General features: G+C 47.8%; 1 protein-coding gene across 3 annotated transcripts in view; it reads right to left on the reverse strand.

Moving 5' to 3' along the window:
• The window catches only part of PHF20L1 (PHD finger protein 20 like 1), a 110219-nt gene that overhangs the window by 30897 nt on the left and 51924 nt on the right, over positions 1–27398 (reverse strand). For all 3 annotated transcript variants that reach the window (XM_066578776.1, XM_066578775.1, XM_066578777.1), the window contains 3 exons: positions 10773–10968; positions 7698–7868; positions 5995–6189 (listed from right to left, as the gene is read on the reverse strand). In XM_066578776.1, the coding sequence (XP_066434873.1) occupies positions 5995–6189; positions 7698–7868; positions 10773–10968 (562 nt within the window). The remainder of the gene's footprint in view (positions 1–5994; positions 6190–7697; positions 7869–10772; positions 10969–27398) is intronic.

The raw sequence follows: 27398 nt of genomic DNA on the forward strand, positions 1-27398 counted from the left end.
TGACCACTATGACGGATATGTATTCCAGCCCAAACAAATCCCTTATGTTCCCACTGCCATGTAACAAGCTCTGTCAGGTTGAGGCTGTAGATTACACAGTTCCTGCCGTCAAGAAACAAGACATCGGCATCTTACAGTCCAGGAAAAGACGAAACATTTTGTATTATTCCAGCTGATCCTCAACACTGACACTGCATCCCCAAAAAGTTAAATTCGTGGAAGTTAATGTGGTTGTTAGCCGTTCAGTCTTTTACAACCCTTGGCAACCCTAAAGGCGAGCTCCCTCCATGTTTTTTGGTTTTCCTTCTTCCAGTTGTGTGATATGCATGCCAGTATCAGCTCTGACAGCATCAGCCATCATGTCCTTTGGCATCAGGTCTTCTTTTACCACTGATCCATCCAAGCATTATAGTTTTCCAGTGACTCTGCTCGCATTACATGGCCAAAATCTGTGAGCCTGAGCCCCGTCATCTCGCCCTCCGCGAGCCTGAGCCCCGTCCTCCGCGAGCCTGAGCCCCGTCCTCCGCGAGCCTGAGCCCCGTCCTCCGCGAGCCTGAGCCCCGTCCTCCGCGAGCCTGAGCCCCGTCGTCTCGTCCTCCGCGAGCCTGAGCCCCGTCCTCCGCGAGCCTGAGCCCCGTCCTCCGCGAGCCTGAGCCCCGTCCTCCGCGAGCCTGAGCCCCGTCCTCCGCGAGCCTGAGCCCCGTCCTCCGCGAGCCTGAGCCCCGTCCTCCGCGAGCCTGAGCCCCGTCCTCCGCGAGCCTGAGCCCCGTCCTCCGCGAGCCTGAGCCCCGTCCTCCGCGAGCCTGAGCCCCGTCGTCTCGTCCTCCGCGAGCCTGAGCCCCGTCGTCTCGTCCTCCGCGAGCCTGAGCCCCGTCGTCTCGTCCTCCGCGAGCCTGAGCCCCGTCGTCTCGTCCTCCGCGAGCCTGAGCCCCGTCGTCTCGTCCTCCGCGAGCCTGAGCCCCGTCGTCTCGTCCTCCGCGAGCCTGAGCCCCGTCGTCTCGTCCTCCGCGAGCCTGAGCCCCGTCGTCTCGTCCTCCGCGAGCCTGAGCCCCGTCGTCTCGTCCTCCGCGAGCCTGAGCCCCGTCGTCTCATCCTCCGCGAGCCTGAGCCCCGTCGTCTCGTCCTCCGCGAGCCTGAGCCCCGTCGTCTCGTCCTCCGCGAGCCTGAGCCCCGTCGTCTCGTCCTCCGCGAGCCTGAGCCCCGTCGTCTCGTCCTCCGCGAGCCTGAGCCCCGTCGTCTCGTCCTCCGCGAGCCTGAGCCCCGTCATCTCGTCCTCCGCGAGTCTGAGCCCCGTCATCTCGTCCTCCGCGAGTCTGAGCCCCGTCATCTTGTCTTCCGTGAGTCTGAGCCCGGTCATCTAGTTCTCCGTGAGCCTGAGTCCAGTCATCTTGCCCTCCAATGATATATGGGGTCTTATCTGATTATGGACTTCTCTGTTTGTTACTCTCGCCATCCAAGGGAATACATAGCCGCTTTCACCAGCACCACAACTCAAACGCATAGCTCCATGAGGATATGCAAATGATAAAAAAATAAATAAAATTTTTAAACCTCAATTTATTGATTATGCGCTCCATGCGCACTTTCACGGCTTGACGTGGCATCAGAGAGGTCATTAATGGTTGTCTGAAGAATGTTCTGCTATGCTGAATGCACTTGGGCGCGCAAATCATTAAGATCCACTGTTGGCAGCTCCCTTTGCAACTGCTGACCAATGACGTGTCCCATCGAGCACATCTAGAACAAGTCCAGAGATGCTGCAGGCGGTGGTGGAACATTTAGGCCCCACAGGCTGCTCATAGTTGCACAAGTAACATGCACCCTGGCGTTCTAACATTGAAAAAAAGCTTCTGTTAAAAATGGCCATATCACTGTTTCCACAACCAAATCAAATGCATCACTGAGTCATTAGTGTACCTGGAATGAAGAGGTATCCAGCTACTGTACATTAAAGCCCCCCCACAACAACACATTCCCTCGTGAAGGCCTCTTCATGGTGTTGCCCAGGTGGTCTCCAAGACAAAAGCGTGACTCTTCGTTAAACAGGACAGACCTCCACTCCAGCCTCCGCTGCCATCATAGCCTTTGAGAGCAGTGTCGCGAGTTCACTGGAGCGCCTGTCCTTGGACGTCTCGCTTGTAGCCCAATGTTGTGCAAATGCATTTCAGATGGCTTAGGTAGACACTGTTTGATGCCCTCGGTTTGGGATGTGACGTCCAAGTCCACTTGCCAGTACAGGATGGATCACTATGTGCCGTTCTTCTAACCTGATGATTCGCCGTGTAGAGGTTCACCCCTGTGCACTTCTTTATGTCACTCAAGTCTATTGTTGTTCTCCCAACCATTGGGACACACAATGGTTGACATTGTAGGCTGGCATCTCGGCCTACATGTGTGGTGATCTGCCGGAGTGATAAACCAAGGTCTCCTGTCCCTCTCAGTTTGTAACAAGTGGCAGCGCAGAATCAAATGACAAGATTATCTGATGTTTGAGGTTTCATGTGGCTAAAAAAATTTGCTTTCGATCTGGCTTTTATACGACTGAAGCCCCTCCCACATGCCACAGATTGGAGTTAGCTGCGTGAAAATGTAAACATTTGCATATCTTAGCGGCACCTACTTCCTTGCCTTGCATAACCTTACGCAGCTCACCACTACTCAGTTTTCACTGAAGGACACTGGTTTGATGCGCTCATCCTGCCTGCAGCTTAAGGGGTTCTCACCCTGCGTCTGCTGAATGCACCAGGAGAGCTCTAACTCCTACATACAAGTTATAGAGGTGGTGTCAGGATAGGGGATAATTAATGAGTGGTTGCAGCAGTTCTATCCTAACAACGGGGATCCTGAAGCTCTTCACATGGATGGAGCGGCGCTCGCACATCCACACTGCCCCTCCGCTTATTTCAATAAGAGCACTTAAAGCTTCAGAGTACAAGCACTCAGCAGGTTCAAGAGCTCTCACTGAAGTGAATGGGGCACACGCTTGACCACCACTCCATTCATGCAGGGATCTTCAGAAACCCTGTTCTCCCAATTAGTGGGGGCCCCAGCTGTTGGAACCCTGCCAACATAAAGTTAGCCCTTGGCCCTTGTGCTGTGAATAGGGGGATAACTTTATATCTTGGTACAAGCCCTTTACAAGTATCCATAGGACCCTATTTGTCCAATGAGGCCAAAAGAGTTTAATTAGGCCTCTGTCAAGCTGGTGAACCTTCACTCCATGAAATACTCTTTTCAACACAGGAGCTCGTTAGTGACAGCTGCCGCTGCATGTACACTACCGTTCAAAAGTTTGGGGTCACCCAAACAATTTTGTGTTTTCCATGAAAAGTCCCACTTATTCCCCACCATGCGTTGTGAAATGAATAGACAATAGAGCCAAGACATTGACAAGGTTAGAAATAATGATTTGTATCTGAAATAACATTGTTTTTACATCAAACTTTGCTTTCGTCAAAGAATCCTCCTTTTGCAGCAATTCCAGCATTGCACACCTTTGACATTCTAGCTGTTAATTTGTTGAGGTAAGCTTGAGAAATTGCACCCCACGCTTCTAGAAGCATCTCCCACAAGTTGGATTGGTTGGATGGGCACTTCTGGCGTACCATACGGTCAAGCTGCTCCCACAACAGCTCAATGGGGTTCAGATCTGGTGACTGCGCTGGCCACTCCATTACCGATAGAATACCAGCTGCCTGCTTCTGCTGTAAATAGTTCTTGCACAATTTGGAGGTGTGTTTAGGGTCATTGTCCTGTTGTAGGATGAAATTGGTTCCAATCAAGCGCTGTCCACTGGGTATGGCATGGCGTTGCAAAATGGAGTGATAGCCTTCCTTATTCAGAATCCCTTTTACCCTGTACAAATCTCCCACCTTACCAGCACCAAAGCAACCCCAGACCATCACATTACCTCCACCATGCTTAACAGATGGCGTCAGGCATTCTTCCAGCATCTTTTCATTTGTTCTGCGTCTCACAAACGTTCTTCTTTGTGATCCAAACACCTCAAACTTGGATTCATCCGTCCACAACACTTTTTTCCAGTCTTCCTCTGTCCAATGTCTGTGTTCTTTTGCCCATCTTAATCTTTTTCTTTTATTGGCCAGTCTCAGATATGGCTTTTTCTTTGCCACTCTGCCCTGAAGCCCAAAATCCCGCAGCCGCCTCTTCACTGTAGATGTTGACACTGGTGTTTTGCGGGTACTATTTAATGAAGATGCCAGTTGGGTACCTGTGAGGCGTCTGTTTCTCAAACTAGAGACTCTAATGTGCTTATCTTCTTGCTTAGTTGTGCAACGCGGCCTCCCACTTCTTTTTCTACTCTGGTTAGAGCCTGTTTGTGCTGTCCTCTGAAGGGAGTAGTACACACCGTTGTAGGAAATCTTCAATTTCTTAGCAATTTCTCGCATGGAATAGCCTTCATTTCTAAGAACAAGAATAGACTGTCGAGTTTCAGATGAAAGTTCTCTTTTTCTGGCCATTTTGAGCGTTTAATTGACCCCACAAATGTGATGCTCCAGAAACTCAATCTGCTCACAGGAAGGTCAGTTTTGTAGCTTCTGTAACGAGCTAGACTGTTTTCAGATGTGTGAACATGATTGCACAAGGGCTTTCTAATCATCAATTAGCCTTCTGAGCCAATGAGCAAACACATTGTACCATTAGAACACTGGAGTGATAGTTGCTGGAAATGGGCCTCTATTCACCTTTGTAGATATTGCACAAAAAACCAGGCATTTGCAGCTAGAATAGTCATTTACCACATTAGCAATGTATAGAGTGCATTTGTTTAAAGTTAGGACTAGTTTAAAGTTATCTTCATTGAAAAGTACAGTGCTTTTCCTTCAAAAATAAGGACATTTCAATGTGACCCCAAACTTTTGAACGGTAGTGTATATATACAGCTGTATACCTCCAACGGACACTGCAGAAGATGTAAAAAGCACTATAAATAATCAAAAGCAGAACCTTTTTTAACAAGGCACTGACATGGGTCGGCTGATCGGCTCCTTGATCGGCGTTGTCAGAAAAATCATCGTTGACGGCGGTGAATGGCTGGATGTGCTGCCAACAGTGATGAAAGTATACAGTCTGAATCGCCCTGTTAAAGGGCCACTCAACCCCTTAACATGTACCTGTATGCTGGATGTGCAAGGGATTTGTATGGAGTGGCCTTAGGAACGGAGCCTGCTCTTGGACAGCTGACACACGGACCCAGCGGCCACATTCGGAGTTCACGCCAACTCTGACAGCAGCATTTAAATGGCCTGATTAATGGATGGAAGTCCTGAGCGGCATCCCCCGCAATGAGATTGATGAAAAGAGAACACGCCCTGCAGAAACTAACCCCTTACACCGCTACATTCCTGAAAAAATGTGGTTTTTTTTGGGGGGGGGGGGGTGAGAAGAAAACAAAAAAACAAACAAAAAAGTTCTCAAGGAGTTAAACGAGCACCAATCACGTTTCTTGGTGCTCATCATCTGGCTCTCACAAAGCCATATAAAATCCCCTTTAGTCGGGTTATCAATTTTGCATGTTGATTAACCCAATCTTAGTTAATGAAATAGGATGCTGAACTACAGAAAAATGCAGGCAGTCCCTGAAAATAAAATAAGTGGCACATTCAGCTCCTCAATGTGGATTCAGCAGCGAGCCTCATGGGCAACGGCTAATCGTCAGCCTGGCTGGCTTTGGAGAGGGAGTTGTCCACCCGGCTAGATATTAATACAACTAGATCATCAGTAGAGAGATTACTGAAAACACAACTTTCTGGGGTTTGGTCACGTAACTTTTCTGACCAGTAACTCATCATTAAGTAATAAAATAAGAAGTGCTTTACCTGAAGAATTTCACAAAGCGGTGGAAACAAAATACTTCAAACACTGCCCGAGCGCCTACCGTGTGGAAGAGCTTAAAGATGGCGGAGCGTCGAGTGGATGACTTACATGTAAGAAACAGGCCATGTGCTTGCAAAACCAAAGAGTATAGATTACCTGATGATGTCGAGGCTATTCTGCCATCAGCTATTGCTTTTGGAGAATAGGTTATCAGTTCTAAGTGTTCCTTCTCTTTAGTGGGGCAGTCAATGTGGTAAGTGGCTGCTGGGGTTGTGGGAGATGGGATTTCCATGTTACGGCTTAGGTCAAGTGGTTCAAGCTTCTCTTGAGGCACAAAGGCAACATCGGGTACTATATAAATAAGAGAATGTGATACAGTATTACAATAGGACAAGCTGCCGAGTAGAGCTGGAAAGCTTTTGGGAGAATACAATCAGAATTGGGAAAAGAAGAAATGAAATAATAATAATCATCTTTATTTGTATAGCGCCAACTTATTCCGCAGCGCTTAATACTCTTCATAAAGAGCGACTGAAGGTACATTTTACTTTTTTAATGTAAGATCAAACATGTCCGACCACTAAAGTATCACTTAGGCTGCATTCACACAGGGCGGATTTGCCGCGGTTCTGCCGCAGCAGATCCGCCCGCGGCTGCTAATCTCGGGATTAGCCAGCCATGTGGACGAGGTTTCTCAGAAACCTCGTCCACACAGGACGGCTAATCTGCTGCGGTAAATCCGGTTGAAACCGCGGCTGCGGCCGCCGCAGCCGCGGTTTCAAAAGATTGAGCATGTCTGTTTACAGTCGGTTTTTTGTTTATTTATGTTACGGCCGCGCTCTCCTCTATGGGAGAGCCGGCCGCAACAGAAAAGCATGCGGCCGGACCGCTTCAAAGCCGCCGCGGCTTCAACCGCGGCGGTTCTCCCGGCGGATATCTCGCGGTTTTTGCTGCAACCAAACCGCGAGATTTCCGACGGGAATCCGCCGTGTGTGAACCCTGCCTTAATGTCATTCTTCATCACAACCTACACATTGTACAACAAAACCAATGCTACTAGTTTAGAAAATAATAATGTGAAAAAGTGATGTAAAAAAAACATTTCCCCCGACTTCCGGCAGAGAATCTATAAAACTAATAACAAACTAAACACTCGTGTGAGACAAAGGGAAAAGGTTCTTCAATACGTCAACAGGAATCCCAAAAGAAAGAGCAAATAAATGAAAACACATGAAAAACAAGGGCACACGAGAAAATGTGGGAAAAAGGAGATCATGAAAAATGAGAAAAAAACACGAAGAAAAAAAAACACCCAAAAAATGGAAAAAAACAACAAAAAATGAACAAAATAAAGGTAAAAGAACAAAGCAAAAGAAAATTCAAAGAAAACATTAAAAAAACAAATAATAATAAATCACAAAAAGGAAAATCTAAAAGCACATATTGGTCTCTCTAATTTCTGACCAATGCCTCATTCTGGGCGCGGGGCAGAGATGTGCAGATCCCAGAGGGGGCGCTCTCCCCAGCAGACTTCACAGCACATCCTGTCCATATACCATGACATTTTTACTACTTTAAACAATAAAATAAACAAATTGGGACTGGTGCGTAAAAGTTAATATCCTTCAAATTACCCTAAAAATGGTACAAAATGGAATTTATGTAAAAGGAGTTAAAAATATTTTGTAAATCATTATCTTAAAGATCTTACAAAGATGGAACTCGTGTAAACGGAGTTAAGAGACATTCTAAAAGACTAACTGGGTGACGATGCAAAACTTATAATAGGAAAGTGTAACTGAGAACAAAGGAAGTGCAGGGCCCCCGACTGTAGGGCCCGCATGAAATGCATTAATTACCCTTGGCTAGCGAAAGGTCTTGTGGAGTCTGTGAGTAACCTAGAAGGCCTGTTCCTTCACTGAACGGCATGCAGAACTCGTCCCCAGGGGCCTCGGAGGCGTTCCGCTGAGATCTTCGCCTTTGGTTGTTCCGTCCAGCAGACCTAGAAAGATGTGCGTTGGTCGACGTACCTAGAGAGAAAGAGCTTTCAGTGATTATGGAGTGGAAGGAGAACCATTTCAGATTATAAAGGGTTTGCAGAATCAGCAAAATGGAGAAAAACTAATTTAAAGAAAAAAGAACCCCACTGACAAACTGTAATCCTACGGTAACAATCCGTCCGGCTATAAACTGACTCCTCGGCTAGAATATTCCGCTTGGTGATTAAAAACATCGATTTACAAAAAACGGAAGATAAAAATAATAAGATGGGTCTAAAATGAAACGTTTGCATTTGGCTGAACGAGAAAAGTATCAGCGATCCGTCGGTCTAGAGGTCTACAGCTGAAGGACAGGCAGGGAGGAGCGGATGGTAAGGAACGAAGAGACCCGGAGACCTGGAGATCACACGACACCCGCACGACCGCAGAGTTTACTCTTCACTTCCTTTTCCGCTGACTCGGCTACACGAGGGCCTTTTTTTTGCAGCACAAGTTGTACGTTTTAATGGTGCTGTTGACTGTAAACAAGTGGGGATAAGTAGGAAAACCATTTGTGCCATTATTGGGGAGGCCTCGTTCTGTTCAGGGTGCGGTATGACCCGGGGGCTGTGGTGTTGGTCAGCACCGTTAGATTTATACCAAACTTATAATGTTTGAGGGGTTTTTTTGAATTGGAATATTTTAAAACTTTAAAAAATAAAATAAAGTTTAGTTTAACAAGCTGCCTTTGGTGCCCCCTCCCAACACCCATTGCCTTTGGTGCCGCCTCCCGACACCCATTGCCTTTGGTGCCCCTTCCCGACACCCATTGCCTTTGGTGCCCCTTCCCGACACCCATTGCCTTTGGCGCCCCCTCCCGACACCCATTGCCTTTGGTGCCCCTTCCCGGCACCCATTGCCTTTGGCGCCCCCTCCCGACACCCATTGCCTTTGGTGCCCCCTCCCGACACCCACTGCCTTTGGTGCCGCCTCCCGACACCCACAACTGTTGTATCTATCCATCGATGCTGCTATATGAGGGATTCTGGTTCGGCACGGTAACCCACAGTTTTCATTGGTGCCATTTTGGAGTATTTACAATTTTCTGATAGTTTATTTAAATGTTTTGGAGGGCCGGCATGACTAAAAGTGTAATCCTGGCATTGCAGAATTATTTCTGAGGGCGTCGACCATGAGGGATAAGGAATGCAATCTTTTAATGGATTAGAGTTTTAAAGACATGATGGCACCAATGATGTCAATTATTTCATTGGGTTCATATTTTAATGCATTTATAAGGAAAGTGTGTCTCTCTGTGTCTGCCTGTCTCTCTGTGTGTGTCTGTCTGTGTGTGTCTGTCCCTGTCCGTCTGTCTGTGTGTGTCTGTCTCTGTCCATTTGTGCCTGTCCATCCGTCTGTGTGGGTCCGTCCGTCTGTGTGGGTCTGTCCGTCTGTGTGGGTCTGTCCGTCTGTGTGGGTCTGTCCGTCTGTGTGGGTCTGTTCGTCTGTGTGGGTCTGTCTGTCTGTGTGGGGGGAGGGGGGTGGAGACTGACTAAAATTTTGTTTTCAATAATTGATTAAACGATTTGTTTTGGGGTTTTTTCATTCTGATGGAGGACTGTAACGGCTGATCGTTTCATCGCTTTCAGAATATACTTCTGTATTGCAGTATATTGGATATTTGACAGCATCCTATTAGGCCCTGCCACAGAGAGCGCTTAACAGTCAGGGGAGCCTCCACAATCTTGTCACCATGGAGCCCCCTTCGTCAGTCAGCGGTTGCCACAGCATTTACAGGGTTACCAGCTGGGATAGGAGCTATCTCCGATGCTGGCCGCTGCGGTCAGGTATCAGCTGTCTCTGACAGTAGGCTCATGATCCCGCTTCATACTAATCCTGCACATCTGACATTTATTAACGTTGAATTGTGTGAAGAGTTTAAAAGAAGCTTTAAAAAAGTGTTTGGTTTTGTTTAAATGTACAGAATAACGCTTTGGCTAAAGAAGAGCTGGCAAGGCCCGGCGTCAGCAGGATTGGCTGCGTACACATCCACGACTTGTAAAATTGAATTTTGTAACGTGCCTATGTTGGTTGCAGAGCCCAACACTATGTATGTGTTAATGGCTACACACATGTAGGACATCAAATATTACTTTAACACATGCTACATCACTTATCAATTCTGACATCACCCATTGACAGTAAGTGGTGGGAACCGCCCCCTTGACACATTCGACACAAGTGTGGGGAGGTAGATCTAAGGATAGCTGGTACAGAGGGAGCAAGGGTGAGCATTAGTAAAGAAAGGCTGCAATAGAATCAGTGGGGCCACCTACACGATGAAATGGGCGCTACTTTAAGTTATTTGTGACAAATACACTAAGAAACAGAAGAACTCTTGACCATCATTTATAAAGGTGCTCACAGATATTATAGGTAACTTGGCCTAAACCCGCCCATCTCCAATTTTGGCCAACTCTCTAATGTGTATGGGAAGATCTCCTCCCAGACGACCAGTGTCAGAGGTAGGAAGCATTAAGCAAGCAGATTTTCAACATGCCTTATACTTTTTTGCCCATGTGAGATAGCCCATGGCTAGAGGCATCTAGCGGCAGCTTAAGGCACCTGTTTATGGTACGACCGCTCGGAGTATTAGTGCCCGACAGCCGTACTAACACCTACTGCTCCCGAGCTTTACATAGGAGTGACAGTTGTTCCAAGCGAATGGAGTTGGAGAGTTCGGAGATCGTCCGGCTCACCCCACTCCATTGACAGTAATCAGAAAGATTGAAGACCTCTACCCACTCAGATCGGGGGAGTCGGGATGAACAGCTAAACACAAGATATATGGAGAAAAACTGTCCTGCGATGCAACTACATCGGCCTTAAACTCTAAAACATGGTCTTTTGTATGCAACGTGAGGAGGAGATGGGATACAATTGGCAGATCCTCGCCTTGATGTAGCTGCGGGTCAATAATGGATAATGACGGGGACTTTTTACACCCTGAGGCATCGGCAGACTCCCGTTTGTCTTTCTTCCTTCGAGACTTCCCAGAAGACAACGGTGGTGGCAACAGCAAGGGTTTCACGGTCATACTAAAATGACACGTATTTGCTTCAATTTGACTCTGAAGTTTGGGTGTAATTGCCTAAATAAAAGAAGATAAGAGCACAGTTATATCTGCATTGCAGGAGATCGGCTTAGATTACAAACAGCCTGTGAAGCCCAAAAGCAAAAAGCTAGAAGCAAGAATATGATGAAACAATAAGGTAACATGGCTTCAAATACAGGAACAATGTAAAAAAACTGCCCTTTAAAAAAAGCTGATTATTTTCAAAAGTATTTAAGTAAAACTTTTACTGGAATCTTTTAATAAAGAAAACATTAAAACTATAAACAGTCCAAAACAAAGTGATTTTTTCACGAGGTCCATATTGATGGCCAATCCTTAGGACAGTCTATGGATACAGGATATCTGAAGGGTCCAACTCCAGCCACCCTGGCTGATTGGCTAATTGAAGGGGTGCGAGTAGCGGGCCCCACCCCCTTCATTGTCTAGCAGGCACCGCTCCATACGTTTTCTAGTAGCTCTTCCTGGTATTGCAGCTCACTCCCATTTACCTAAACAGCAAGTAGCTGCAATACCAAGCATAGCCACAACAAAATACATGGTGCTGTGCTTAGCCAACAATGAAGGGGAAGCCGAACTCTCTGGAGTCGGATCCTCACCGATCGGATACTTGTGGAATATACTAAGGACAGGCCATCAACACGACAGTCCTGGATAACACACCACATTTTAGATTACATGGGTCGTCCATTTGTAAATTACTGATCTGATCTGCAGGACGGATCAATCGTTTACAACCAGATAACCCCTCTAAAGCAATTAAAAAATGCATGATGCATAAACGGAGGGGGAAGTCAAAATACACCGAGCAACCATGAAGAAAAAAGACGAAATACTGCATCACAATGAGTCCTTGCCACGGTCAGCACAGACATTTACCTCTGGTGCGGCTCCAAGAACACTTGATGAGTAAAGGGTTAAGCAGAACATTTCACAACCATTTAGAAGATGGCATTCATTTTGTTAGATGCTACAAAAGGTTCGTTAACACTATGTGTCCATCGGGGGAGGGAAGGTTACTCCAGCGCTAAGGATAAGTTGGCTCATATACTTGCCCATTGGGAAAACACCATGAAGGCGTTTGGGGGAAAAATAGTGAAGTCCTCAAGGTGTTCCAGGCGGACGCAGTCCATGAGAAGACCATCCAAACACAAGAGTGCCTACAATAACATTCCTCCTCCGCTCTAGAGGGTTAGCAGATCTTCCTAGAAGTGTTCTGCTTGTGTGAACCCAACATACAACAACTACATCAACAAACACATCCAAAAACAGGTAATTATTAAAGGTCATTCCAAAAATGCTCCAAAATGTATTACAGGGTTTGAAGTTACCCCAAAGTTAAAGGAGTTGTCCGACGACAGGTTTTACTCGTCATGCAGAAAGCCCAGCAGTAGCTCTCCCTCAAGTAGATGAGAGTCGGTGGCAGCGCTGGAGACGGTCAGGGCCACTATCTCCGGTGGTCGCATCGAAGTGAACGGAGCAGTGGCGCGCATGCGCTGACACCCACTACCATTTACCTGGAGCCGAGCCTTGGGTGTGCTGTCCACCTGTCATGAGACAACCCCTCTAATGCCATCGATTATCAACCCAAACTTGTATCCATAATTTCCAGTGAACCAAGACCCCATTACAGAGTGGGACCTGACCATCGTGTGTTCGGGCCAGCGCCGTCCCGCTATCAGAGCTTTTCTTTTGTTCCTGCTCCCTCCTCACCCCATTCCACTTTACATAAAACCCATCGGATTCAGCTTGCGACACTTTGAATCTGCCTAGTGGACGTCCCAATGCTTTGCATCCATGAACGATGTCAGATGTGATTAACACTGCACAGTGGGGACCGCCCACTTGACAGTCACAGCGCCATTTGTAGAGACAAAAGAAAAGCTGTGATCCAGTCAGCCGGCCGCAGCTGCCATGTGACGGCACGGGTGGCCCGAGGACACAACAGCTCATCGGAGATATGTGGACCTATAAGACAAACAGAGGGAGTCTGCAAGGTAACGGGCTCCTCCTCATGTGAAGGATCGTTCGTTCTTGTTGGCTACGGGGCTCTACAAACAGATTGCAGCTGCATGCCCATTATGTCCAGTAAGGTCTGCATGTTATATGTATAGGACTGTGCACAACTGGGAGTCTTCGTTCTGCTCCATCTTTGTGATAAATCCATCATACTTTGATCTCTGCATCGCTCTCTTCATCGAAGGGTCCAAAAACAGGAGCAAGTGCAAATACAACTGTAGATTAGGACTTCCGAAATCTTCAATGATGGAGGACAACCGATAACGGAAGGTTCCGGCAGATTAACTATTTGCCCCTTTGGGTTCATAGGTCACTGTGTTTTGGCATCAAAACATCCCAAAGCGGTAGATATGAAGTATATAACCACAACATGTAAACCAACACAGTTTATTGCACATCAACTACAACAATGATCATCAAATGTGGCATACATCAGGTTCATAGAAAATGGGATCGAGGGGGAAAAGGGACAGGTCCTCGTGTGGGGTACAATCAGGGGGACACAACAGAGCACCCGTGTATCAGCGCCATTTATTGGGGGTTACAGACAGACCTCAAGTCAATAGAAACAGCAAAAACCGACCGGTCTGAAGAGAAGTCGGAGTTTACAAAGTGTAATGAGACCCAGTATAAGGTAGTGCGGCCGCCCCCCGGGCTCCGGCCCGTCACATCATTTGCATAGAGGGCGTGTTTATTTTTGCAACCATTTTTTATTCCAATGCATTCAAAATACAAGAAAATAAATAATTGTGAGGAACTATACATGTACGGCGGTCTGTGCGCAGCTCCTACGGCTCGTGTGTTATGGTGCAGTCCGATTAGTCTAGGACTCCCCCTCCTCTTATAAAGGGAGGCCGTCAGGCCCCTAACGAGCAGCTCAGTATAGTGACGGACACGCGCATGTCAGCAATGTGTCACTGATTGGTTCAGGAGTTTAAAAAAACACTTACTTAAAGGGAACCTGTGCTAAGCTAATGGCACTGTAACCTAATGTCCCATTAACATGGTATGATAGAGTGTAAACGACCGCACGAGCCCCGACGTCACCGCTAGGTTGTTGGCGCTCCGGCAGAGTATGCAGAGGTAGATCACCGCTGGCCTCTCGCTCAGCGCTTCACAGTCTATGGCGGGGAAGGTTTACACTGAGCGTGAAGTCAGCGATGCGGTGAACTGTAAACGAAGAGCGCACAATGGTTGGGCATTTAGAGGCAACGATTAACGGATAATCGTCCTATGTAAATGGCCTTAAGTTATGGTGCTCCATTCCAGGTCCCGAGGAGTAGGCTTACTCTGCTCTCCATTCCAGGTCCCGAGGAGTAGGCTTACTCTGCTCTCCATTCCAGGTCCCGAGGAGTAGGCTTAATCTACTCTCCATTCCAGGTCCCGAGGAGTAGGCTTACTCTGCTCTCCATTCCTGCATGGTCACCCATGAAGTTGGCGCCCGAACAGTGCAGCAGACTCCTCTATGTAGGCAGTGCACACCGGCAGCGTGGTCCACCACACGCTCCTGAATAGGGGTCTTGGGTAATTTCCTAGTCACTTTTAGGAGAGCCACAACTTCCATGACTATCCTCACTTGCAGCACCCACCCCCTTGTCTAATCAGTTACCTTCTGTGGGACCACGCTGCCCTTGTTGCTCTACAAGCTGTCATAAATGTCATGTTTTTTCCTTCCTCCACCTTCTCTAAAACTTTTAAGGTTAACCTCTTTTGAACCGCAGCGCGGATTTTGTAGTTTACGTGTTAGAATGCCCGTATAGTCTACAATCCAGGACTATGCAGTCCCTACATAATGGTCTCAGACATCGGTCCAATATTGTAAAGGAGTTCACACTATGGTTACACTCGGCTATCACCCCTACGGAGCGGGCGGCCGTGGCAGTCCGAATAGATTCCACAGACTGAGCAGACAATACCATTTAAATGATGAGCTCTCATTAGGGCTCTTAAGGTCGCCCAGCGTCCGGTCTTATTACTTCGACCCTGACTAAATGTCCGCCGGCTGTGCTGTTCATTTGCACTCCGGATGTCCAGAGGTCAGTTCAGGTTTATTTGTCTATTATTGCACATTAATTACAAGTTGTCTTTTCTTCCTACTTGTTGGTCTTATGTGAATTCTGAATCCTTTCCATTCCTTAGACTAACGGTCTGCGGGTCTTATAAGGACGCCCGTCCATCTACTGCGCAGCGCAGAGTGATTACAGTCCGCAGGTGTAAACACCGCTACGAGTCCAGATTGTAAACTAGTTTGTGATTGGAGCAAATGATTTATGTTGGAGGAGATCAGCGGCCGCTGGGTAACCCTGATCACTCCTGTTTACAGATCTTCTTACTTGGATTGTAATCGGATTTGATCCAAGTTCTTATATATTTCACACTAAGGGTCTTCTCTGTTTTGCTCACAGTCTACTCTCTTCCTATTAGTTTCAGTTCATCTCATTAGTTCCCGCTGACGTTTGTTACTTATGTATCATTATTCAGTGATGTTCTCTTCTCCTATTGGTCATTGCTAGTGTTCATTTTGTGCCGTCTTAACCCCTTAGCGCCACGGGACATAACATTAGATCATAACAGGATGTAGATTTACGTGGTGTGGATGGCGCGGGCTCATCTTCTGGTCCCGCAGTGGGAGTCGGCCACCCGTTGTACAGCAATCCCACTGTTAACCCCCTACATGCCGCAACCAATATACATCACGGCATACAAAGGGTTCACAAAGGGAGCGCAACAATTCCTCTGAGACATCGGCCCTTCACAAAACATTTTTAAAAGTTCTGGGACTTCGAATGCAACGTGTAAAAAACAAAATCCAAGAAAAGATTTTTATTAGGCTAAAGTGGAAAAACCTAAAAAATAATTTGTTTAGTAGGAATCGCACAGCCTACAGAAAAAATCAGGTCATTAAAAAAAAACATTTATAAGAATTTCTCTCCATGCCCTCAAAAAAAAAAAAAAAAGTTTGTTCTATACTGCATTATATGTACCTAAAAAACAGTGGCACCAATAAAAACTACGGTTCGCCACGCAAAAAACACCCCTCATACGGCCATTTCAGCAGGAAAATAAAAAAGTTAGGACTTTTGAAAAGTGGAGATAACATTTCGCCAACATTTGTTGTGTCCCTGGGGCCGTCACTAAGGGGTTAATTAGATAATGATGTCATTGTAGTCTGAGTATCAGGCGGCCCCGTATTTCCGTCATTATGGGTTTATAGATGTATTTTTTCATGTAGATTACGTCATGTGACAGATGTCACCCCTAAAAGACCCTCCGCTTTTGAATTCCCCTTTCAGGATTTATTCCCACGAGCGTATATCAGTCGGTGTTTTCACGGCCGTCCGGTATATGCTTCCATCTGAGCAGTCCCACCTTCCCTCCCCCTCACCGGCTTTCTGCCTCTCTCCTCCCCTCCGAGCGGTTTGCAATGGAAGGGGCCTGATGGGGCGGAGCTAAGTTCCACTCTGTCCCGCCCGTTCCCATTGCTGGCTATGGACAAAGGGCAGGGAGGGGGCGGGAGCTTATCTCCGCCCCCATCCCGCCCACTCCAGTTGCAAACCGATCACAGGGGAGGAGAGAGGCAGAGAGCCGGTGAGGGGGAGGGAAGGGAAGGGAAAGGGGGGGGGGGGGGGGGCTGCACAGATGGAAGCGTATACCGGCTGGCCGTGAATACGCGGGCCGATCTACGCTCACGTACATAAACCCTTAGGGCTCCCACCCACTGGCGATATTTTCTCCACTGCGATGCGAGACTAAAGTTAAAGTCTCGCATCGCAGTGCGAGAAAAAAAAAAATCAACATGACGCCGGAAAACCGGCATCACGCTGACATATCGCCAGTCTTGTCAATGGGGCCAGCGGCAGCAGCGCTAGCCCCATTGAAAAGAGATTGTGGCAGCTGTGGCAGAAGTCCCCGGCATTCTAGCCCATTGCTCTCAATGGGATCGGCACTGCTGCCAATCCCATTGAAAGCACTGCTTTCTGCCAAGCCATGTGGAATGATTATCGGGGAACGGCTTGAAACAGAAGTGTGTAAAAAAAAAATATATATATATTACTCACCTCTCCTGCGCTCAGCCGCGTCCTCCTGCTGGCTCCCCGGCACTGCTATTAAGCTCTTTCAGCAGTCGGGGATTTAAAAATCCCCGCCTCCTGAAAGGGCTGTGCAGATTGGCTGAGGGCTCAGCCAATAGCAGCTACTGCTTAGCTATTGGCTGAGCACTCAGCCAATCACACATAGCCCTTAGCTATTCATTCATGAATAGCTATATCTTAGCTGATGATTATCGGGGAAGGGCGAGCAGTGAAAATGTGAATATTAATGAGCCACATTGAACTGATCTTTGCAGCTTGCTGCAAGCTTTAACCCCTTCAAGACCAAGCCTGTTTATCCTTAATGGTCAAGCCAAATGTTGTAAATCTGGCTCTGGGCGTGTCCCACCCTCACAGGGGATGACTGAGGGTTTTACACATCAAGCGATCCCCACATTACTGTTACATCTTGTACTTTATTTCGGTGGAATACAACTTACGGATATTTATTACAAGAGCCAAAATTGGGGAAAAGGTTTTAAATTTGGAGTTTTTCCAACTGCAGTAAGTCAGTCTGTTCATGGATCTTCTACTACATTTAGCAGATATTTACACCTGACTTTGGAAGCACATTTGAACCGTTTTGCCTGATTCTGAGTAATTTAGGAGACTCATCAGTTTAAAATTACATTTTTAAAACGGACGTATATTGTATTGATTTTTTCTGCGGACCCGCGGACCCCATGCCGTGGATTATGGAGCGGATTCACATCAATCCACAATACAAATTCACACCAAAAGCCGCCGCATGAACAAACTCTATGCATTTTTTTTCTAGATGTATTATTGATAACGAATGCTTCACTAGACGACTAAATAGCATAGCTGACTGTAGGGGTTAATGTGTGCCGTCTAACATCCTACACTCTCCTCCTCTCACCACCAACCTCACACTGACCGTAGAGGTAGAGAGACGTTACAGCGATGGCATTCAGGAAAGTTTGTAGTATACAACCTTCCCAGGCAGGCCGTGATTGGCCGTCGCTGATGGCGTTATCGGGATCTGAACCAATCAGGTCCTTGTAACAGCCCCCGTATAGACTGTTGGCAACAGCCCGTTTTGGGTGTTTTACCCATCGGGACGAGCCGTGACTGCTGATGGAGTGCCTAACAAATTTATGTCACTCTGCCCAGAGCCCAGTGACATTAATTTAGCACCAGCGGTCGCGCAGGGGTTAATATTTGTGAAGCAACAAGGATAGGGGACCGTGCTGAAACCCACGTGTCGGTCACTATACTGCAGCTCACGCAGCCCGGGCACCATTCCCTTTAAAAACTTCAAAAAGAAAAAGTGGAAAGTGGCTGCAGGAAGGGAGTCAGACGTGGCTGCCGGATGTAATCATACACAGGAGGTGTTTGTAATCTGTAACCATGGAGACAGATAGTTCTACCGTTTTGTGTATACAGCTCCTATGCAGGGAGATCTTCTCTTCATCTTATTTTACTTGCGTTTGAGCGTTAATAAGAGCGAAAGAATCTCCACCCGAATATCAAGAAATACTTCCACACATAAATCCAAGAGTTCTTCAGTAACAGCTTTTTAGGACGGCGCTGACGTCACGGCGCCCTCGTGGTGCTTACCAAGAATGGCTTCACCTGAGTTCAGTTCACAACTTGGTTGCCATTCTGAGTGATTGATCAACTTGATTCACTGGGTCTAGAGTACGGTGCCAAGTAGAGGTGGCCGAGCGGCCGACAGAGGTGCAAGTCTGCGGCTCCATGCAGAACTGCCTGTAGTTTTGCACTATAAGCAGCGCCGGACTGCAGGACGACCCAGACTTTAAGTACAAGACAGGAAAAAAATAGGTCAAGCTAATTAAAATTGCCTAATTGGTTTAACCCTTTGCAATCCAATTTTGGATTCAGGGTTTTCTAGGGGGCTTGCTCTCTCTGCCATTTTACAATGGCGCCATCTGCTGGCCAGTACTGCGGTATGGGACATGCTGGAGAGGCCCCCGACAACAGAGCGGCCAGTAATATACAGTAAGAGTACCCTACCGGACGTCTTCCAATATCGGAGCTGTACAGCCTTCAATCGGAATGTCTTCAGACGTCAGACAGTGGATTGGAAAGGGTTAAAGAAGTGGAGGAATCAACATCACTAACTTTGATCTCGTGGTGCAAACTTGGAGCTCCATACAATGGCAGGCAGTAGATTCTGATGGAGTTCTTAAGGACAGGACACTTCAAGAAGAGAAGTTCGAAAGGTGAAGAAGTTATGAAGACTAACCATGTGGAATCGTCTCCCTCCAGGCAGACAAGTGTGGGGGGGCCTGTATATTGCTCCACAGTATGCCATGGGCCGGCGGCTCATTCAGCGCTGGTTACATGAGAGCAATAGGCTCACCCACAGGGCAACCATTTGAATACAGCTGCTGCTCGGGTTGTTGGCTCGCTCCATCCTGCTCAAGGTGAATTTGGGGCAGGATGATGCCTGCTGATGAGCAGTCCAGGGAAGACAAGTAGATGGCGCACTGGGGGCTCACCCACAAAAGGCGGCAGGAGGCATCCGATGGGTAACTCCAGTAGGGTTTTGATAAATGGAGTGCCAATAAAGTAATATGACAGTTCCGGGCAGTCAAGTTATAGAGGAAGCTCTGGTCGCCTCTGCCAACTCTGATGTAAGACTTTTCTTGTCAAAAAGTGAGTTTTAGGCTAAATTCCCAGGGGCGAGTGAGATGTCAGATGAGATACTCAGCCCGATATCGCACTTGTCAGCCTGTGTATTACTCACAGATGTAAGGAGTTTTTCATGCCAGACGCCTCGCATCACTTCTCTGAGGTTCACATCTTCTGCCGCTCGTGTCCGGCGCATCGGAGGATCGGCAAGAGTTTTCCATTGTTTTCAATGGGAATCATCCCATCCCACTCGTGTGCACATTGCACAGCATGCTGTGTGTTTGACTGTCCCACAGAAAACAATTCGCAGCATCGCTCATGTGAATGCAGCCTTATAGTCTAAAAAACACAAGCGTTCACTAGCTGCAGGTTGCTAACTTGGTTTGGCTAAAACCCGACCACACAGCAACCACTATACGGGACCCAAGTCACTTTTGGTAAATCTAAGCCAATGGGCAAATCAATGCACCGGCTGTATTTGGAAAATGGGGAATCTATGAAAAAAATGACACAAGTGGTGTATCTAGTTGTCACTTACTTGTATTCAGTCAATCACCTGGTGAGCCATGAACCCCAGACGGCTGAACCACTGACCGCTATTCTTCGCAACCCTCTCCCACATACACACACAACGTGGGGAAACCCACATTACCCCAACATTTGCCATTGTGTGAGAGTGGGATTAGATAGTCAACGGGTTCTGACGATTTCGGCAGGATTGGCCGAGGTTCATGTAATGTGTACGGGCATCTTTAGGCTTACAAATGTAGGTACCCACATATTGGCCCCTCCCTCCTCATTAAGATGAGTGTAAAACGGGCCGTACACATTAGATGAATATTGGACAAACCCAACTATTTAGACAGGACCAGATGTAACGTGCATGAGAATCTCCCGATCCTCTCTCCGCCAGTGGATGGCAGGAAAGATCAGGCTCGATCCCTTTCTTCTTGGGGAGATAAGCAACTGCCAGACATGCATGCCAATCTGAGCGTGAATGTGTATGGGCGGGGTAGGGCAAGATCAAGCCAACCGGTATCTAATGTGTATGGTTAGTCTTAGGCAGCGAAATGTTCTAATTTTCCCTATTCTACACCCATTTCAGATACCTCCAACTGGCAGCAGAACAATCACAAATAAGGGCCAGTATTAGAGGAGGGCTGGCTGACTAATGTGCATGAAGAGGGGGAGAGGACAGCAGAAGACGACCGCAGTGCAAAGAGAAATAAACCTGGGTAAGACTGAAGATCGATTAGGTAACCGTGCCATAAAGACTATGGCAGCTGTGCCCCGTGAACTTCTGGCCTCCAAAACAGAAGTGGACTGATAAAAATCCTGGCTGCAGAGAGAGAACAGTGAATGTTTTTGTCTATCATGTAATTTTTAGGTGCAACATTTTTTAATATATCTTTGAATCCAGGGGGTAATGTTTCTCCTTATGGAGAGAACCACAAGGGTATAGGGAGTCTTACAGGCCATGCAATGCTTCCTGGGAAAAAGCTATGCAAATAAGCAAAGGAATAATCCTCCACAGCGCCACCTATTGGAAAGTAGCTATTCTATGAGTGAACATTGACCTTTTAACAGGTCTTACAACAAGCCTGGGAATGTAAGCCAAGCCAGAATGTCCCTAATCAGAGCAAAGTATGGTGGGCCGGGCAAGAGGCCATCATTGTGAGTCCAGGGGACTAGTTTTTCTCCTTGTTGACAGTCTACAGGCGGGATTTGTAGGGCCACATCAGAAAAAACAAAGAAGGTCCAGACAGCAGCAAAGATATAGAGGCAAATACCAAGTCCTGACCTCAAAGAGCGAATGTGAGGGTTCATTCCAACGGGCAGAGAACTACATCCCACAGCACAGAATAGACACATTCATTTGTAGGTTTTCCACGTGACTCTCGGTATTGTGAGGGGGGGGGTCGTACCATGTCCTAAGGCCGCCTGCACACGAGCGGAAATCCCGCCGCGGGATTTCCCGCGGGATTTCCGCCGCTGAAAGTCTGCATAGGAGTGCATTAAAATACGCACTCCTATGCAGACGGCCGCGGTTTGGCCGCGTGAAATCTCGCGCGGCAAACAAACCGCGGCATGTCCTAATTTTCTGCGGGGCACGCACTCACCCGGCCGCCGGCTCCGGTCTGCGCATGCGCTGGCTGCGCGGCAGCCGGCACATGAAAGAGCTGGGGCCGCCAGGCGCGGGTGAGTACGCGCTCGTCCCTGCAGGCTCTGGGGTCGGATCGCGCGGCAAGAATTCTAGCTGACGGATCCGACCCGCTCATCTGCAGGCGGCCTAACTGTGAGCATATTCATGGACCGAAAGCCATTATTTAGGTCCATGGAATTACGTCTACACAGCAAACATTAGCATGCGAATTCACTGCAATTTTGCACATGTTGGCACGAGGCAGTGGTTAAAAAATAGTAGAGTCCATTGGGCTTCTTGCATTTTTTTTGCACATCTAGATATGCCGTTAATATGCAAGAAACGTGCAGGAAAAAACCCACACGTATGAAAAAGACTGCAAAAACACAAACACTTGCAGTAAAAGTGCCGCATATCTCAGCGACTGAATACACACAGAGCCATGTGAAGGAGCCATAAACCCGGGGCGTCACTGTGAGAAATGAAAGAAAATTTAGGAAAAGGTTCAGCCAATTATTTTTAATATTTAAATTTTAAAAACCTGTATTCTAGGGGTTAAATGACGACAGCTGAAAAGAACAGCTCCACTATGGTGTACAGGTTGGGTCTGGTATTGCAAGAACTGCGATACCCTTCAGTCCATGGACGGCTATGATGCCCCTTTAAGATTTATCTGCAAAAGTATTTGTTAATTTTTTAATAGGCCCGAGTGGAGACGCTCTTCAGAGAAAACGAAGCACTTAGCCGAACGGCCTACAGAGGAGCCACGGGAACTAATGAAGGAGGGTTTGGCCTTCATCTTATTCTCTCGTCTCTCCCCAGAGTCGGCTGAACGTCGCTAATTGTTCACAGCTCCAGAGGGAGAGCAGTCATTTAAGGCTAAAGAAGTTTTACCAGGAAAGGGAAATACCCAATCCAACGGGGTCTATCAGTGCCAGCACCTTCACTTCCAAGCCCGCCCCGACACCGGGTCACATGGTCTTCTCCCCCTCATAGTCAGTGACATCGTAAGGGTGCTAGTAATTCAGCTCATTTCATTAACTTAAGCCAGCCCTCTCCTCGGTCACAGTCAATGCAGAGACAGAAGGGGACTGCCTTCAAGGGACAACCTGGTTTCAGGACAAAATTCAGTCCTGGGATCAGAGGGAGAGAGGGTATATATTGCCTACAGTTGTTCACTGCCACCCCTTCAATCCTCCACTTAGAAGATTTGTATACGGCCATTCAAGATGGCTGATGCCATTCTTAGACTACCAATACACTAAATCTACTCTAATTGGTCAGAGCTGCTCACGTGATCAGTACTAGCCAATCAGAGAGCAGTGCACAGTGTATTAGTTGGTTAGAAGACTGCTGCAGCCAACTTGGATGGACAGAAATTGGGCCTGGAAGCGGAGATCGGAGGGACAGTAGAGAAGAACAACCGCAGATCATATACATCCTTTACCCTCTTGTCTGGGACAGACTTTACATTATCTGATTACCAGGCACGAATGTTCGTCTGAATTTTGGGGTGTCAAAGGACCATTATCAGCTGATGAAGAAGCAAACGGTTGTTTATCAGCTGATCGTTGCTTTTATGGCAAACACAAAAATGCTTGCTGGTCAGCCGTATATCGCACGTGCCAACAGGCGAACCATCGTAGAAACAACTGCCGCCACACCAGCAATGCTCAGCCTGTGTTAGAGAGAGCGAAAAAAGTTAATGAGCGCCAATCCACATGCTTTGTCAATCAGCGCTCATTAAATGGGGGCCACGAATCAGCCTGTGTAAAAGGACCCGTAGCTAGTGAAATGGGGCGAACAGCGAGGGGGAGAAGGATGACCCAATGTTGGAACCACCGCACCTGAAATGTATTGGGTAAAGTGAGGGGTTAAAGAGGTAAAGGTTTCCAAAATACTGGAAAAACATTCTGTAACTAAGTCAATCCCACGAGGAAGGGGTTTGTGCCGTGGTCAGCTGGTTCACATTACAAGGAAGGGTTCCCTTTATAAATCAATGCAAATGAAACCTGTTTGAGAATCATATGGCTCAACTCGAATCGTTACATACCTGATATCATAGGCAAGAATTCCCTATAAAACACCCCAACAAGAAAAGGCAATGTACAAGCAAGAAGATCTTCCCAACTGTGCAAACGTAGTGGGTCAATAGAAATATCACATGAGCAGATCACAGCGGATTACAAGCAGGGGAAGCCGAAAAATAAGATAAAGAAAAGAAAGGGCAACAAACAGCACAACCGGTAGAAACAGAAAGGTAGTTGTGGGTCAGCAGAAGAGACAAAGGTTAGGGTGGGTTCACATCCCATTTCAGGCTCTGTCCCGGTTTACGCCTACAAGATGGGTACGGCACCCGGATGGACCTCTGTAGAAAGCTGCCAAAACGGCATTCTGCGACTGAAAGCATAACGTAGTCCAGCACAGAATGCCGAAAATGGAAGGAAAGCTGCCCAAAGACCAAACGGTCTCCATTTCCACAGCTTTGTACAATCGCAGAGATGGCTTTCGTTGAGGGGTTCTATCCTGGGTTAAGCCCCAAATGTAAAACCAAGACAAGAACGGAAGCATGGATGGAAGTTCTCCGTGATTGTAGAAACCAACAGATCTTCGGCTCAGCGGGTTCGGATTCATTCTCTGTGGCACGGTCCAATCCCACAGGTTTCCTTTCATTCTGTGCTGGAGATACTCACAGGGTCTACCACAGCGGGGCTCCGACAGAATGCTGAAAATGAGTGGAAACCTGTTGAAGGCGAGACCTTCCCATCAAGGGGTTCCACCTCAATTCTGGGTTTAGATTAGATTTAGGCCGTATACCGGGACAGAAGTCATCTCAGCTGGTGGAGAAAGCTGCTGAAATGGAAACCAATGGGTCTGCCCTTCTGGCATTACGTGCTGGAAAGAACAATGTGGTGGACCGTATTAGTGCTTCCAGAATGCTGGAGGTGAACGGGGACCACTTATACTGGAGCAGGTTTCTCTTTGTTTCTTGCTCAAAAGGCCAGAAATGAATGGAAACCTGTTGAAACGGCCTTGTTGGTCTCAGTTGCAGCAGCTTTCTACAGGGGTAGAGTTCGTTTCGGTCGAGGGGTTCCGTCCCAATGAAGTTCTTAAGATTTTAGATGTGAACCAGGAAGAAGGTCCTGGACAAAACCTAGAACGTGATGAGAACCCACCCTTAACGCTCCTTCCTCTACAAGCTGAAAGATATTTATAAAACCATGTAAACCCCAGAAGGATCCTAACATATAATAAATAAGACAGCTGTACATTAACAACCAGTGAAAGCTTCCTTCCTGAAGGCGGCCATGATGGTTAGAATCTTACAAGAACTTTTTTTTTCTTCAACATGAAAATTTTTGAAAATTTACTTTTAAAAAAATGTTTAGTAAACAGCCGCGTGCCCCCCCCCCCCCCCCCCGCCCCGTATGGCTTCAGTATTTCAGAATAAAAATTAGTCTCACTATTAAAATAGTTTCAACAAAAGCGATTCAAGTTTAGGGGGGAAAAAGAAGCAAAAGTAAAGTGCAGCACTTTATGGACATTTATCACCCCCCCCCCCCCCCCACCGCTATAATGTAACAAAGAATGTAACATTGTAAACTACCCCTTTTTGTCTCCAAGGGATTATTTCTAATTGAAAGGGGCTGTGGCACCATACAGTCCTCCCCAGGGTAGGGATAAACTAGCTGATTGGTGGGGGGTTGACTCCAACTGATCCTGAGAACAGAGGAACTGAAGGTCCCCACATGAACAGAGCAGGGGCCGAGCATGCCTGCCACCACTGGGCCGAGCATGCCCGCCACCACTGGGCCGAGCATGCCCGCCACCACTGGGCCGAGCATGCCCACCACCACTGGGCCGAGCATGCCCACCACCACTGGGCCGAGCATGCCCACCATCACTGGGCCGAGCATGCCCACCCCCACTGGGCCGAGCATGCCCACCATCACTGGGCCGAGCATGCCCACCACCACTGGGCCGAGCATGCCCACCACCACTGGGCCGAGCATGCCCACCACCACTGGGCCGAGCATGCCCACCACCACTGGGCCGAGCATGCCCACCACCACTGGGCCGAGCATGCCCACCATCACTGGGCCGAGCATGCCCACCATCACTCTCTTCATTTCAACGGGATTGCTGGGGATGGCCAAGTTCAGCGGCTCGGCTATCTCCAGTACCTCCACTAAAAGGCATGGAGCAGTGATGCTTGATCGACGCTCCGTTTATTGGATGGTTACTGGAGACTCACATTTTTGGAAACTGTGGTGGTTGAACCCCCACCGATCAGCCAGTTATTGTGGGACAAACCCTTTAAATAAAAAGCAGAGGTGTGCAAAACAGGTTCAAACATTGTTTGTGTAAGTGGGAGCCCCGGCATGATTTCCTGGAGGAGGGGATGCGGTCTGCGTGCGTCAGCCCACCCCCATAGTCCCATAGATGGAGCTCTGCACTTGGTGTAGCCCTCTGCTCCGTATAATAGAGGAGATGGGGGCGGGGAGGGGAAATACTTCCAATGTGTACGTGGCACAAAACAACAAGCTTCAGAAATGTTAGGGTTTTGCACATAATTGTCCCTGCTCAGAGGAGCTTACAATCTAATGCTGTTTGATGAGATTATTAAACAGGATCTGTCAGGACAACCAACCCACCGTTGTAGCTGCACCCCGCTGACCCTTTTATCTCTCTTGTAGCCTTCCACTTTGTTTACATGCAATGACATCCATTACATATGGAGCCTGAGACTAGTCCAGCGTCAAGTGGGCAGTCTCCACTGCTGACTATCAAACGTGATGCCAGCCATCATTACTGGGCAGTGGATGCCAGGCTCTGTATGTAACGGGCGTCACTGCAGATAAACGAGGTGGTAGGTTCCAAGAGAAATACAGATGATGACGGAGACAGCGGAGATGCAGCTGTAAAGGCAACAGCCCACCTTGCTGGTCAGAGGACCAGACACATCCTCAGAGGCGATGCCCACCTGGAAACAAATCATCCCAAAGCGTAGAAGATGGAAACTATAGCAATAGGTATCTGTTTAAAAATGTCCCGCCGTTTTGGGTCTCCAGCTCCTCTGCAGTCACGGCTTCTCCATAGTAAAAGGCAGGAAACACTCTGTGGTGTAATCCTGTAGTCAGACGCCAGCGATCTGTCCTCTACAGACTGCAGGGTTACACGACACAGAACTTGTTCGCCGTCCGTTACTATGGAGACAGAGTTCTGCAGAAAAGCTCTGGGAGGAAGTTTTTAATTAAAACCTATTGCAAAGTTGCCTTGGTTTCCCCATCTTAGAGGTGTTGGAACAATTTAGATCTGGCTGAGAAAGTGGACCAACCTTTAAAAGGGAGTCTGTCAGCAAAATGACGCCTGCCACTGCCAGCGCTTGATTGGGCACACATAGGCATATGCCTTTGGTACCCTGCATATACCTGCACTGCAGAGAAAACTTCTCAATATGAAAATTATTTGACAGGTGCCCCGAGGGCGCTCCGCGCTCGGGCAGGTGCCCCGAGGGCGCTCCGCGCTCGGGCAGGTGCCCCGAGGGCGCTCCGACAGGTGCCCCGAGGGCGCTCCGC

Source organism: Eleutherodactylus coqui, chromosome 9 (assembly GCF_035609145.1).
Source record: "Eleutherodactylus coqui strain aEleCoq1 chromosome 9, aEleCoq1.hap1, whole genome shotgun sequence".
Lineage (NCBI taxonomy): Eukaryota > Metazoa > Chordata > Amphibia > Anura > Eleutherodactylidae > Eleutherodactylus > Eleutherodactylus coqui.